The sequence below is a fragment of the Papilio xuthus genome, unplaced genomic scaffold (genome assembly GCF_000836235.2).
Source record: "Papilio xuthus unplaced genomic scaffold, Pxut_1.1 DF826961.1, whole genome shotgun sequence".
Lineage (NCBI taxonomy): Eukaryota > Metazoa > Arthropoda > Insecta > Lepidoptera > Papilionidae > Papilio > Papilio xuthus.
In genome coordinates, this window is record NW_013531688.1 from 533,699 (window position 1) to 547,978 (window position 14,280).

The window sequence follows — 14,280 nt, forward strand, 5'->3', positions numbered from 1 at the left end:
TACAACACTATTACAAATAAAAATTGAATTAAAAAATCTTGTTTCAAACCATGTTATTTACATTGGTACAAAATTTTTGATGGATTTTATAAGTAAGCACATCATATACGATATATAAAATTAAGTAGTAAAAAAAACGGTTATTTAAATTGTTCTGCTTTGGTTTGCGACTGATAACACTGTTTTTAAATAATGTTAATTTAATGTCAATGTCAAAAGTGTTCAAAAGTCAAAACATTGTGAACCGAATCATATGTAGTAGGAAAAATATGTATAAAAATATTAAGTTAAATGTAAAGGAAATAGAGCGATAACTTTAATATAAAATATATACATTTAATGATTAGTAAAAATGCCTAAAGAACAATATCGCGAAACATATGTTGGGCGTAAAATGTAAGTCAGGTTATGTTTACACGATAGGTTGTTTTGTTTCTTGCAAATATTTCTGTATTTACTTGCCTGATTTTCGGGTGAAATTGTCTACTGTAGTATTAAGCTTAAAAATTAATATGAGGCGTCTAATAACTGGATATGTTATTGCAAAATTAATCCTTTGTTTTCGTAATCATTGCAGATCTCACGTCACATTTAATGTGGACAGTGCATCAAACATTCAGCAGGCCGCACACATTCAAGTCATTACGAAAAACTTATACGCTCAAGATGGGCAAAGAGTTCCTGCCGTGTACGGCGTACTCGATAGACGAATGGTATGTCACTTTGTTTTATTTTCTTCTTCATATTGTAATACATTTTTTTAGATATCTTGACGGTTCTAAACACCTACTGTTACTTAATCCTAAGAAAAGCCATTACCATAAGCTTAGTAACTTTTTTTAAACAATAGGTTATTTATATATGATTGATCCAATATTTTGTTTTTCAGGGTACAAATCAGAAGCATGCAGATTGTGAAACCTGCGGTCTGGGCCTGGCTGAGTGTGTGGGTCACTATGGGTATATAGAGCTGGCATTGCCTGTATTTCATGTTGGATATTTTTCTTCCATCATTACCATCTTGCAGACTATATGTAAGGTAAGATGTTACTTAATTTATTGATATATTAGGTAAGGCATGAGCAAAATGACAATGTAAACCAACTTTCAGTTATACTTAGTAACAATTATGTTAAACTGATATAAAAATGACTAAACACTCACATATATTCGTCCGGTAGCAGCACCGACTAGTTTCGAGCCCATCGAGGTCCCTTCATCAGGATGAGTGGTACGGGTATTATTTCACGGACGCGGCCCCTTGCTCAGTGACGAATATATGTGAGTGTTTAGCCGTTTTTATATCAGTTTATTATAAAGTCTCACGAAAGTTTGAATAATTTAATAACAATTACGTTGATCTTTTACAGGATTGTGCTAAAGTAATGTTACAAGAGAAATTAAAGAAGTCATTCAGACGTAAATTCAATAATCCAGAACTATCATACTTACATAAGAAAACATTAAGATCAACTGTATTAAAGAAAGCTAAAACATGTAATAAATGTCCATATTGTGAATCTTTGAATGGTATTGTTAAGAAGAGTCCCACTGGAATACTGAAGATAATACATGATAAGTACAGGAATAAGAAACCAACAGATCCTATTGTGCTGAATGTTCTAAAAGATTTCCATGAAGCAAAGGAATTGAATAAGGAGGTTGCGGCTATGATTAATAGTGGACTGATTATTGAATTAACTCCATTAGAGGTATGATATCCTTTGATCATATGGTCACTTACTATCAAGTGGATTTGTGGTCAAGCACTGGTTTAATTAATATTAAAAAAAAAATTAAGTCTACCTAGTCATAGTGCTTCGCTCCAAAGCTTCATAATTAACATTAAATATGTGTAGAACTGATAATAACTTTTGACAAGTCAAGTAATGTGTTATGAATGTATGTGTATTTTGCGGTTCCTCTGGTATTGCTGATGTCCATGGGAGTTGTGGAACACCTCGGTGTTCCCGCTGCTCGTTTGTCCCCTTCTGTTATAAAAAAAAAATGTGTCAGTCTATACATTTTTGAAATTGAGTATGGAAAAGCTTCGGAGCTAATAAACTTTGTCTAGAGTCTAGAGGAGGCAGAATGGTTAATTGTAATGTGTTATTTCTTTTTATATTCTTTGGATTCTTATTGTGATATAATTAATTACTTAGGTTTTCGTTTGTGTTTTAAAATTAACTAGTTATAATAATTTGTTAATTTTCCAGGTGTTGAATTTATTTCGACGTATCCCCGATGAGGACATCCCTCTGCTAGGTATGAATGTTAAAGCATGCCGGCCGGAAGATCTGATTCTAACGCGTCTTCCTGTGCCCCCGCTTTGCATACGGCCTAGTGTTATCTCTGATATTAAAGCTGGCACGTAAGTAATTTTTTTTTTTTAAGTTTTATTATTTATTCATTTGTTAAAGAAAATAAAGATAGTAATTTACATATGACAAAAAAAATATATTTCTTACTAATATTATCTTACTTCTTTACATCTTATCTTAGGAATATTAAAAATGGGGATATTTCGATGGATGGATGTTTGTTTGAAGGTATCTCCAGAATGGCTGCTCGGACCTAGATGAAATTTGGCATACATATAGAACATAGTCTGGAAGAACACATATGCTACTTATTAAGTTAATTTTTGAATCCGCGCGGACGGAGTCGCGGTTGACATCTAGTTACATATAAAGGCTACATCATTTCGTAGTTTTTCAAATAACACATGGATTTTCTATGCTTTGACAGTAATGAAGACGATCTAACAATGAAGCAGTCAGAGATATTGTTGATAAATGATGTGATTGGACGTCACATTGCAAGCGGTGGCAAGAGTGAGCTGCTGCAGGAAGACTGGGACTACCTGCAGTTACACGTAGCCTTATATATCAACAGTGAAATGTCCGGCATACCAATGTCCATGCAGGTACAGCTGCCTCTATTCATAAACAACATAAGAGTGTTCAAAGTCTCGTCGGTTTATGTTTGCTTTGGACTATTTTCTAAAAATATTCTTAAGTCTAAAAATTTTAAAGGCATTTTACTTAACTATTATGTAATATAATAATAATACTTTGCTTTTTCAAGAAACAAGGAAAAAATATAAAATATCTAATATCTAGTTTTTAAACTTTTCCAGCCCAAAAAACCTGGTCGAGGATTGGTACAACGACTCAAGGGCAAGCAGGGTAGATTCCGCGGTAATTTGTCTGGAAAAAGAGTTGATTTTTCTAGCCGTACTGTCATCTCACCTGATCCTAACTTGCAGATTCAAGAGGTATGGTTACAAAGTCTATTATTTTTTTTTTAATTTTTCATCTGGTAAAGAGAATACATTTTATTTTTTACGTCAAGGTCATCCGGAATATATTATTTTGGTATTTTTACCTTAGGTTGGTGTACCAGTCCACGTAGCCAAGGTACTGACTTACCCGGAGCGAGTATTTCCAGCCAACATCCAGTGGCTGAGGCAGCTGGTGTGCAACGGTCCCGACATACATCCCGGCGCTAACTACGTGCAGCAACGTGGACTGCGACACAAGAAGTACCTTAAGTATGGCAACAGGGAGAAGATTGCACACGAACTTAAGGTGATAGGAAGAAAGAGAAACAAGAGGAGATAGTTCTAAATTCGAAAATAGGATAAAAATGTTGAGGACCCCTGGGTTTTAAGTGTCGGAGTGGGAATCCAGAGGTTGTCAACATTTTTTACGATTTTTTTTAATTACTTTTTTTATACAGAGATTTCAGTTTCAGAAACCCACAGTTACTTTCGAAGAGATTATAGGATGGAATTAGAACAAAGTGATTATTTCAGTGTGGTGATATTGTGGAGCGGCACCTGGTGGACGGTGATGTGGTGTTGTTCAACCGGCAGCCTTCTCTGCACAAGCTCTCCATTATGTGCCACCGCGCACGAGTACAGCCGCAAAGAACCTTTCGGTATGTTAAAATAACATACAGATATTTAAAATGGATTTTTGTAAATCTTTGTCTGTCTGTCTATCTGCCCGGCTTTTGTTCCGGGTAATCTCCGAAACCGGTGGGGAGATTTTGACGGGACTTTGACGGGAGGGTTGCTGATGCATGCGGACATATTATAGGCTACTTTTTTGAAATTCTACGCTGACGAAGTCGCGGGCGACCGCTAGTTGTTAAATAACTCTGAAGCTTATCTATATAAGTTAACTACGTTGCAGTTTCAACGAGTGCGTGTGTACGCCGTACAACGCGGACTTCGACGGTGACGAGATGAACATGCACCTGCCGCAGACTGAGGAGGCCAGGGCTGAGGCACTCATACTTATGGGGGTATGTCTTACATTCAAATCTAACTCTACCCATATACCTCTTTCAGTTGCTCTAGGTTTTATAGGATTTAATGCATACGACGTACTTTTTTTAAGTAAGTCGTTTGACGGAGGCCTAATTTAAGTCCTCTTTCACTTCCCACCCCTATCTTACAAAGAAACCATGGGATGAGAGAGAGAGAGAAATAGAGAGAAATACTTTGCGTTCTTCCTCGTTGATTGTGGATATAGGTATCAGTCGCTTCGCCATTTCGGCGAATTCAAGTGGTCGTTTCCTCACTTGCTTAGCATTCTTATTTAAATAGTTATGATGCGAATAAAAAATAAATCGTATCTTCAAACAATTCATGAAAGAATTATATTTTATTATACAACAATGTTAACCAGAACAAATCAAACTTGGTAACGCCACGTAACGGGGAGCTGCTGATAGCGGCCACTCAGGACTTCATTACGGGCGGCTACCTGATCACTCAGCGGGACACATTCTTCACGAAGTCGGAGGCGCAGCAGCTGGCCAGCTGTCTGTTGGCAGGACCTGACAGCACCATGAGGATCGACATGCCCCCGCCCGCTATACTCAAGCCCAGGATGCTCTGGACCGGCAAACAGATATTCAGGTAAAATATTCGCTTAAAGCGCCATCTTTTTGTAGATTACATGTAACTTTACTATATCTTACTAATAAATGCGAATGTTTGGATGGATGGATGTATGTTAGAAGGTATCTCAAGATATAAAACACAGTCTGTATGAAAACATAGGCGACTAATTTTATTATATTTAATTCCGCGCGGACGGAGTCGCGGGCGACAGCTAGTCTTTTATCGTTTGCAAATTTATATTTATAATAATTAAAACAATTTGGTTAATACAAAAAAGTTTAAATACTGAGTAATTTAGAAAATAGGTTTTATTGTTGGATTACTAGATGGCGTTATTTCTTATTCCTTTTTTCCTTTTAAGCTAGAACAGTTATGAAAGATGAAACGTTTTGAAAGTATAAAATGATCCATTTAATGTATATTTGTCGCAGTTTGATAATGAAACCCAACAAGCAGTGCGAGGTGAAGGCGAACCTGGAGGTGAAGGGCAAGAATTACACCAGCAACAGAGATATGTGCGTTCAGGACTCCTGTGAGTATCTTTCTCTCTCACTTTAGCTCTACTTATATTGTATCTTCTTTCTCTTTCGTGTAACGTAATAACTAAATGAGAAATTATGAAATTTACAACTAAGAATTTCTATTTTATACCATCCATCCATCCAGCTGTTCTACCTTCAAACATCCATCCATCCATTTAAACATTCGCATTTATAATATTAGTAAGATTTTCGTGTGTGTTATGAAGATATTTTTTATTTTTTTTGCCATAGATGTGATAATTAGAAACTCCGAGCTACTTTGCGGTTCAATGGACAAGAGCACATTGGGTTCTGGCACAAAGACCAGTATATTTTACATCCTGCTTCGTGACTGGGGTGAGGAGTACGCTGTTAGAGGCATGTGGAGGTTAGTAATACTTTTGCATAACTAATAGTAGAGTAAATCACCCGTTATATTGTAAACTGCCTAAACGGCTTGACCTTGAAATAGAGATTTCGTTAATTTGTATTCTTTGCAGTGACATGTCTAGTCAGCGAGATTAGTTTTTTTTTTATATCAGAAGGTGGCAAACGAGCGATCGGCCACCTGAAATCGCTGAAATAGCGAAGTGACCCTTGCCCATAGACATACGCAATTGCATATGCGTTCCCTACCTTTCATCGACGGAGGAGAGGATGCACAGAAAGAAAATATTTTCCCTTCCTATGCATCCTCTCATCCGGAAAGTCCACTTCCACTTCCCATCCTTTCCTTATATTTAAGAAAAAGGGTGGGAAGGGAAAGAGGACTAAATTAGGCCTCCGGGACGCACACTCATCAGACGAAACGCTGAATAGCTTCCACTTGAGGCCTGTCTTCTGTGTGGTGGTGGTATTTCACCGGACGAGCCGAGACAATTCCTGCGAACATGTTAAAGCTCGCTCTACCACTGTTAGTTTTAAAAAAAATATTGCAGAAAAAATTAGTTATTATAAATGCAAATTAAATGGATGGATGGATGTTTGAAGGTATCTACAGAACGGCTTTATGGATCTCGTTGTAATTTTTCATATTATTTAAACCATAGTTTGCAAGAACACATAGGATACTAATTAAGTTTTTTTTTGCACGGACGGAGTTGCGGGCGATAGATTGTTTTAATATATTTTATGTTTAATTTTCAGATTAGCTCGTATGGCGTCATATTATATGATGAACAGAGGATTCAGTTTTGGAATTATCGACGTGACGCCAGGCAAGAAACTCATTGAAGCTAAGAATAAACTGCTGGAATCAGGGTATGAGACAATTTCTTTGTCTTTTTGGCAACAAATCATCATCATCATCATCATCATCATCAGCTCCCTATACGTCCCCACCAAGGGGCTCGGAGCCTACATATCTTACTAATATTATAAATGCGAAAATTTGGATGGATGGATGGATGGATGGATGTTTGTTAGAAGGATTGTATCTTCATAACAGACTCAACGGATTTTGATGAAATTTAGCATAGACGTAGAACATAGTCTGTAAGAACAAATAGGCTATTTTTTTTTAATTCCGTGCGGAGTCACGGGCGACAGCTAGTGATAAATAAATCATTTTTTTTTCATTTGTTCATGATGATATGTATTGCAGGTACTCCAAATGTGACGGGTACATCCTGGAGATGGAGAAGGGCACGCTGCAGTGTCAGCCTGGCTGCACCGTGGAGGAGACCCTCGAGGCTGTCATGCTTAGCGAACTCAGCAGCATCAGGTAGACATCACAGAACTTATGTTTACTAAAACAACTAGCATTCGTCTGTGACTTTGCCAGCGTAAAATTAAAATAAATTCTAGCTTGATACCTTCACGCGTTCTAGAAAAAGGGTTTTGATAGACGGACGTACAACAATGTGATGATACGGGTTCCGTTTTTTTTACTTTCGAGTTACGGAACCCTGAATAGCAATAATATTCAATCATCGAACGCGGACTTGCATACAGACATATAAATACGATTGTCAAGGAATTTAAGAATTGGATTTTATTTAATGTCAAACGCACAATAAATATTATATAAAAAAAAAATTATTACCAATACAAACAAAAATACAATTTTCATGGGCTTTTTGTATATATATAAAATATTGTATCACAATTGGTTTGTTACAGAGAATTGGCAGCGAAGGCTTGTTTCCGTGAATTACATCCGACTAACGCACCTCTTATTATGGCGCAGAGTGGCTCTAAAGGTAAAGTCAAATTTTGCATAGATTTATCTAACATAAATAACAATTATTCATCATCAGCTCACTATACGTCCCCATTGCGGAGCTTTGAGCCTACCCTAAGTTAGGGGTGACTAGGTCATAGTCAACCATGCTGGCAAAGTGCGGGTTGACTTCACAGATATCTTTTGAATTTATTCTCAGATATGTGCAGGTTGCATCACGATGTTTTCCTTCACCGTAACAACGTCGGATAAGTTTACATATGTAAATCGGAAATCGAAAAACACATTGCTACATAGCGGGATTCGAATACAGTACCTGCAGATTTTAAGTCAAGTGCTTGACTCCTGAGCCACCGACGCTATAAATATTAAAAAAATCAATACATTCTGCACATATCTGCATAATTCAAAGATTTATGTGAAGTCAACTCGCACTGGGTCAGAGTAGTTGACTATGGCCTTGTCAATAACTTAGGGTAGGCTCCAATCAAATCCGGTTCTATGGGGACCCTTAGTGGACTGATGATGATACTATGATGTATATTTATGTTATATGTTGTTTGTAGGTTCCAACATCAACATATCTCAGATGATAGCTTGCGTGGGTCAGCAGGCGCTGAACGGCAAACGTGTGCCCAACGGCTTCGAAGACCGCTCCTTGCCGCACTTCGAGAGACATTGTAACATTCACTTTACATTGTGTTTAACTGTGAAACACGCTGATTTTAATATTTAGGGCACCCCTGGGCGAGGTTTTTGCGGCGCCCCATTTTTTGGCGTTGGGAACATCTTCTCAAGGTCAAAGAGACCCCTAGTAAAGGGCATCGCCCTGGGCGATCGCCCTATTGAAAACATCCTTTTATTCTCCTTGTTCGGTAGAACACATGTTTTAATACGTGGTTTATGAAAAACTAGCTGTTGCCCGCGACTTTGTCCGCGCGGCATTAAAAAACTTTGTGTTCTTCCAGACTATGTTAAATTTCATCGAGATTCGTTGAGCCAATCCGCAGATACCTCCATACAAACATCCATCCATCCAACCATTCGCATTTTTAATATTAGAAAGATATTTTTTTTTCTTTAGTATTGTGTCTGTTCCCGTAGCAAAGATTCCAGCAGCGCGTGGTTTTGTGGAGAACAGTTTCTATTCAGGACTGACACCGACCGAGTTCTTCTTCCATACAATGGGCGGCCGCGAGGGGCTCGTTGACACTGCTGTCAAGACTGCCGAGACTGGTTATTTGCAGCGCAGATTGGTCAAGGTCAGAGACCAAACTTTTACCGTACTCAGCGTAGAATGATGGATACTAAGCAGTGAAATTCTCTTTTGCTCCACAGATTCCTAAATTGTTTATCTTTATAGATCTTTTAAAGTTATTCAGTGAAGGCTGAGCTGATACATTCCCTCTCAGATTGTGCCGGAGGCTTAATTTTAGTCTTCCTTTCCAACCCACCATTTTCTTTTAAGGAAAGGATGAGAAGGTGAAATGCATTTGACAGAAGAGGGGATGCCTAGGAAGGGGAAATTTTCTCTTTATGTTCGTCCCGTTCTCTGTCGGGTATATCCATGGGTAGCGGTCGCTTCGCTATTTCGGCGAATTCAAGTGGCTGTTTGTTTAGGAAGCATAGCATCTGACATGTGTGTTGTTGGTTGGTTCAGTCTCTGGAGGACCTGGTGCTGCAGTACGACATGACGGTGCGCAACGCGACAGGCGAGGTGGTGCAGTTCCGCTACGGCAGTGACGGCCTCGACCCCAGCTGCATGGAGGGCAAGGACCGACCTGTTGACCTCGCGCGTGTACTCAACCACGTGCGCGCGCAATGCCACGCACGGTATGACACACACTGACCATGACACCCTTGCTCTACACAGCCTAGTAGATATGTCTCTAAATACTATTATAATTGCATGAGCAATGCTCTTATGAAGCACTATAAAGAGTCAAGTCGTCTAAAAGTCCACATTCCGTGACAAAAAAAAACGTTTAATAATTTTAAAAAGGGTTACCATTCTCATTCCTTTAGGGTTATTATGTATTTTTTTTATTGTTTTAACAGGGAGGAAGAGCCGCTGGACGGCGACGGTATCGTGGTAGCGGCGGAGGAGACTCTTGCACTGGATGACTTCAAGACCTGTCCTGAATATTTCAAGAAAGAACTGCTGTGGGTGCTATTTATTTATATTCCTATTTGACATTTTTCTAGAGCTAGCAATGCGATTCTATTCTATATTCAGAGGAGAAGTCAAGAGACGAAACAAAGGAATATAGTTTAAGTCATTTGAATAACAGCTCAAGTTAGTAACCAATATTAACGCTATGACTACGGATATCCATTTGCAGCAGTCGTCTCACAAAGAACAAAAGTAGCCTATAAAATTTCAGCGTGTATCAGCAATCTTCCCGTCCAGGTTCCGTCAAAATAGATCCAACAGTTCCAGAGAGTACCCGGAACAAACACAAACCTACGGACAGACAATTAAAATTAAAAAAAAAAATGGTTTTTCTTAATTTTTTTTTCGATTTTACATCCATTTCTATCCATTTGATTACTCCAATTTTATTATAATACTATTTATGTTGTAATAGTAAGATATTTTCCAGTGCATTCCTGACGACGGTAGCGGAGAAGGTGCGTGCACTGCGCAGCCGGTACGCGGGGTGCGGGGGCGTGGCGCTGCAGGCGGAGCGCCTCACTCTGCCGCAGCTGGTGCGCTTCGTGCGCGTCTGTCATGACAAGTACCAGCGCGGTGTCATCGAGCCTGGCACTGCTGTGGGAGCTCTCGCCGCACAGGTACCGTACGGCGCGGCGGCTCACCGCACTTACAAACAAATAACGCTTTGCCCAATACTAGAACAAACTCCGCCCACTTCTTACTAATTTAACAGTGGTAGAGCCCGCTTTAACATCTTCGCACGAATCGGCCCGGCTCGCCTGGTGAAATACCACGACCATACAGAAGACACGCGTCAAGTGGAAGCTATTCCAACTACAGTCTTATGAATGTACGTCCTCTTTCACTTCCCACCCCTTTTCTTATAAGGAAAGGATGGGAAGTGGAAGTAGACTTTCCGTATGAGAGTATGCATGGAAAGGGAAAATATTTTCTTTCTATCCATCCTTCTCCTCCGTCGATGAAAGGTAGGCAAGGCATATGCAATTGCGTATGTCTATGGGCAACGGTCACTTCGCTATTTCAGCCATTTCAAGTGACTAACATATAAACTGTAATTTAGTGACTTTTAACTGAAATGGGTAGGAAATAAATGTCCTCGACTATAAATTAAGCAGGATCAAGAAAATATACAACTAAGAGTTTTATCAATAGAAACTCACTATGATTATGTCATTAGTTTTTCATACAAATAATTTAATATTTACTCTATCAGAGTATCGGAGAGCCTGGTACACAGATGACTTTGAAGACATTCCACTTCGCGGGTGTGGCTTCGATGAACATAACGCAAGGAGTGCCACGAGTCAAGGAGATCATCAACGCCTCGCGCTGCATCTCTACTCCCATCATCACGGCAGAGCTGGCCAGGCCATATGACCAGGAGTTCGCCAGGAGAGTCAAAGGACGTGTCGAGAAGACTACGCTAGGTGAAGTAAGTAGAAGATTCTACTAAAACCTTATTGTTAAATGAAAAAGAATATTTAAGTGTAACACTTAGTGTAGATATGTAATTATTATGGTAAAAATTAGTCACCTATTTAACAACTAAAAATTTCTATGTGAACTTAGTATCAATTTTTTTATTAACTGATTTGTTCAGACCTTATCACATTCTTGCTATCTAGTAAAGTTAAATTTATTATGAACTAGTTGTCGCACGCGATTGCGTTCGCGTCGAGTATAAAAAAACTTAATTAGCTTATGTATTCTTCAAAGCTATGTTCTACACCTGTGCCAAATTTCAACGAGATCCATGTAGTAGTTCTCGAGACATGTTCCAAAAACATCTGTCCATACATTGAAACATTCGAATTTATAATATTAGTAATAGTATACAGGTACGTTATATAAAATCAAAGTATACAAAATATACAAGTGAGTAATAATTATACATTTGACGTATTTGCCTATCAGATAACGACTTATATAGACGAGGTGTATCGACCCAGCGAGTGCTTCCTGCTGATCAGATTGGACGCTGAGCGCATCAAGCTGCTCAGCCTGGAGGTCAACGTACACACCATTATATACTCGTGAGTGATCCAATAAACCAGCACTGGATTCACTACATTACTCTTAAAAAGCCATAAGTAAAGAAGAAAAAAAACTGTAATGTTTGTCCGCGCTAATGATAGTAACTATTGAACGTATTTTAAAAATTCTTTTTGTATTTTACAGCCCCTTTAATAAGGAATATCCTATATATTTAACATCACGCTATCACCCTTAGCAGAGTGGAGCAGTAATGAAATAAAAAAAACTAATAAACAACCAGAAGACATAGCTTAATCATGTAGACTATGCATTTAGTGTCCTTAAGCCGTCCTTAAAGTAGATTTAATATAAGAAATCTACACTTAGGAAGTAGTAACGATCAATTAAGGAGTCTAAATACGACAGCTTTCACTTGTTCCAGTATATGCACGTCAAAGATAAAGGTGAAGGCATCAAACGTGATCGCGGTATCAGAGTGGGCGGTGAAGGTGGTGGGTGAGGCGGGGCGCGGGGGAGGGCCCGGACTCAACGTGGCGCTGCAGCAGCTCGCCCGACAGCTGCCCTCCGTCGTGGTGCAGGGTCTGCCTAAAGTCTCCAGGGCGGTCATCGCATGTGATGACACCAAAAGTACCAACAGGTAGGATAAAGTAATAAAGATATTTCGTTATTTGTTCAAAAAGTCACCGAACTCGATTTGAAGATATTTTTATTCATAAACTGTCTGTGTAGCAGAATTTAAAAAAAGCTTAATAAGTATCCGATGTGTTCTTCTAGATCCGTTGAGCTGTCCCGGAGATACCTTCAAACAAACATCAATCCATTTAAACTTTCGCATTTATAATATTAGTAACATTAATGTAAAGAAAATATGAATAAACCTTGTAAAATTACCCTAAACTTGTTAAATTTTTTATTTTACAGATACAAATTGTGCGTAGAAGGAGACGGACTGAGAGATGTTATAGCTACGTACGGCGTGGACGGAACTAAGACAACTTCTAACAATATTCTCGAGGTAACTTTGTAAACTGACTTTATTACTCATACGAGTATTTACTGCAGTGTATACTTTTTGGGTTTTATATTTACTGTTGCGTATACATACTTGGTGTAGTGTACAGATGTTATTGTATACATTTACTATTATGTATACATACTGCAATGTATACTTACTATAGTGTATAATTCTTTTTGTATACATTTGCTGTAGTGTATAATTGTTGTATACATTTACCGCTGTGTATACTTAGTAAGTTGTATACGTGTGTCAGGTGTTCAACACGCTGGGCATCGAGGCTGCGAAGTCTACAATAATAAGCGAGATCCAGGCGGTGATGGCGGGACACGGCATGGCGGTGGACCGGCGGCACGTGGAGCTGCTGGCGGCGCAGATGACGGCGCGCGGCGAGGTGCTCGGCATCACGCGCTATGGACTCGCGCGCATGAAGGAGTCCGTCCTCAACCTTGCCAGTGTTTGTATCACATCATTTTGTTTATACCGGACTAGATTTAATCAGCAGACTATGTTTTCTTCCAGGCTATGTTCTACATCCATGCCTAAGTTCTTCAAGATCTGTTGAGCCGTTCCAGAGATATCTCGTAACTAACAAATATTCATCCATCTAAGTTTCCGTACATATAATATTAGTAAGATTGATGCATGTTGATGCAGCGCCCTCTGCTGTTTATTGGAAACACTGTGTTATTATATTTCTAGTCTAGTTAAATATTTTATAGCTCGTTCCTTGCAGTAAAGAGAAAAACCTCAAATTCACTGACTATTTTTAGTTTCTTTTTAAATTCAGCTGAAATTATGTGACTTCTCTTTTGTGGAATTAAAAAGCAATCTACATTTAAAAAAAATAGTAATTTAATTATTTTCTCTGTTATTAGATTTTCATAGTTAATGTATTATTCCAGTTCGAGAAAACAGCGGATCATTTATTCGACGCGGCGTACTACGGGCAGCGGGACTCGATAGAGGGCGTGTCTGAGTCCATCATAGTGGGCGTGCCCGCAGCTATCGGCACCGGCTGTCTGCAGCTGCTGCATAAACACGCTCAACACGGCGAACACGTTGAACACGTCGACCACTCTAAACACGTGGAACACGCTAAACACGTCGAACACGTCGCACCGCAAACAAGACCGTTGTTGTTTGATGATCCACAATACCACACTTCGATATGGGAATAAATTTGTGTTTTTCTTTAACCGTGGGTTTCTAAAATTAAAATCTCTGTATAAAACATATTATTTCTGTCATTATTTTAAACAATGCAGAGATATCAATGTTTTAAACGGATTATTTGGTCTCAGTAACCCGCGGTAAATATACCTCTTGAACAAATCGTAGTTTTTTTTTCTTTGTGAACATTTTTTTTAATATTATAAAGAGCCAACGAGTTGCTACTCTCCTTAAAGTGATCTTAGTAGGGAAATAAAATTATTAAAACAAAACATATCAACTAGTATTTATTTCAACTAAAAT

The 14,280-nt window shown here is 38.7% G+C and overlaps 1 protein-coding gene across 1 annotated transcript; it reads left to right on the forward strand.

Annotated features, from left to right (window-relative positions):
* Positions 1 to 230: 230 nt before the first annotated feature.
* On the forward strand, positions 231 to 14,133 carry Polr3A (RNA polymerase III subunit A). Its single transcript, XM_013315578.1, has 27 exons — positions 231 to 396; positions 578 to 713; positions 890 to 1,039; positions 1,371 to 1,712; positions 2,217 to 2,371; positions 2,749 to 2,926; positions 3,140 to 3,277; positions 3,393 to 3,590; positions 3,818 to 3,942; positions 4,200 to 4,311; positions 4,698 to 4,930; positions 5,347 to 5,447; positions 5,689 to 5,824; positions 6,583 to 6,696; positions 7,040 to 7,159; positions 7,558 to 7,637; positions 8,185 to 8,298; positions 8,723 to 8,880; positions 9,279 to 9,451; positions 9,677 to 9,781; positions 10,222 to 10,411; positions 11,008 to 11,226; positions 11,709 to 11,827; positions 12,211 to 12,426; positions 12,711 to 12,804; positions 13,061 to 13,261; positions 13,710 to 14,133. Exons 1-27 carry the CDS (start codon positions 353 to 355, stop codon positions 13,983 to 13,985), a joined length of 4,227 nt encoding a protein of 1,408 aa, XP_013171032.1. The 5' UTR covers positions 231 to 352; the 3' UTR covers positions 13,986 to 14,133.
* The last annotated feature ends 147 nt before the right edge of the window (positions 14,134 to 14,280 follow it).

Coding starts and splice junctions, on each gene's coding strand:
- Polr3A (XM_013315578.1), top strand. CDS start 353: ATGCCTAAAGAACAATATCGCGAAACATATGTTGGGCGTAAAAT. Junction 7,638..8,184: donor GGCGCAGAGTGGCTCTAAAG/GTAAAGTCAAAT, acceptor TGTTGTTTGTAG/GTTCCAACATCAACATATCT. Junction 12,427..12,710: donor GACACCAAAAGTACCAACAG/GTAGGATAAAGT, acceptor TTTATTTTACAG/ATACAAATTGTGCGTAGAAG.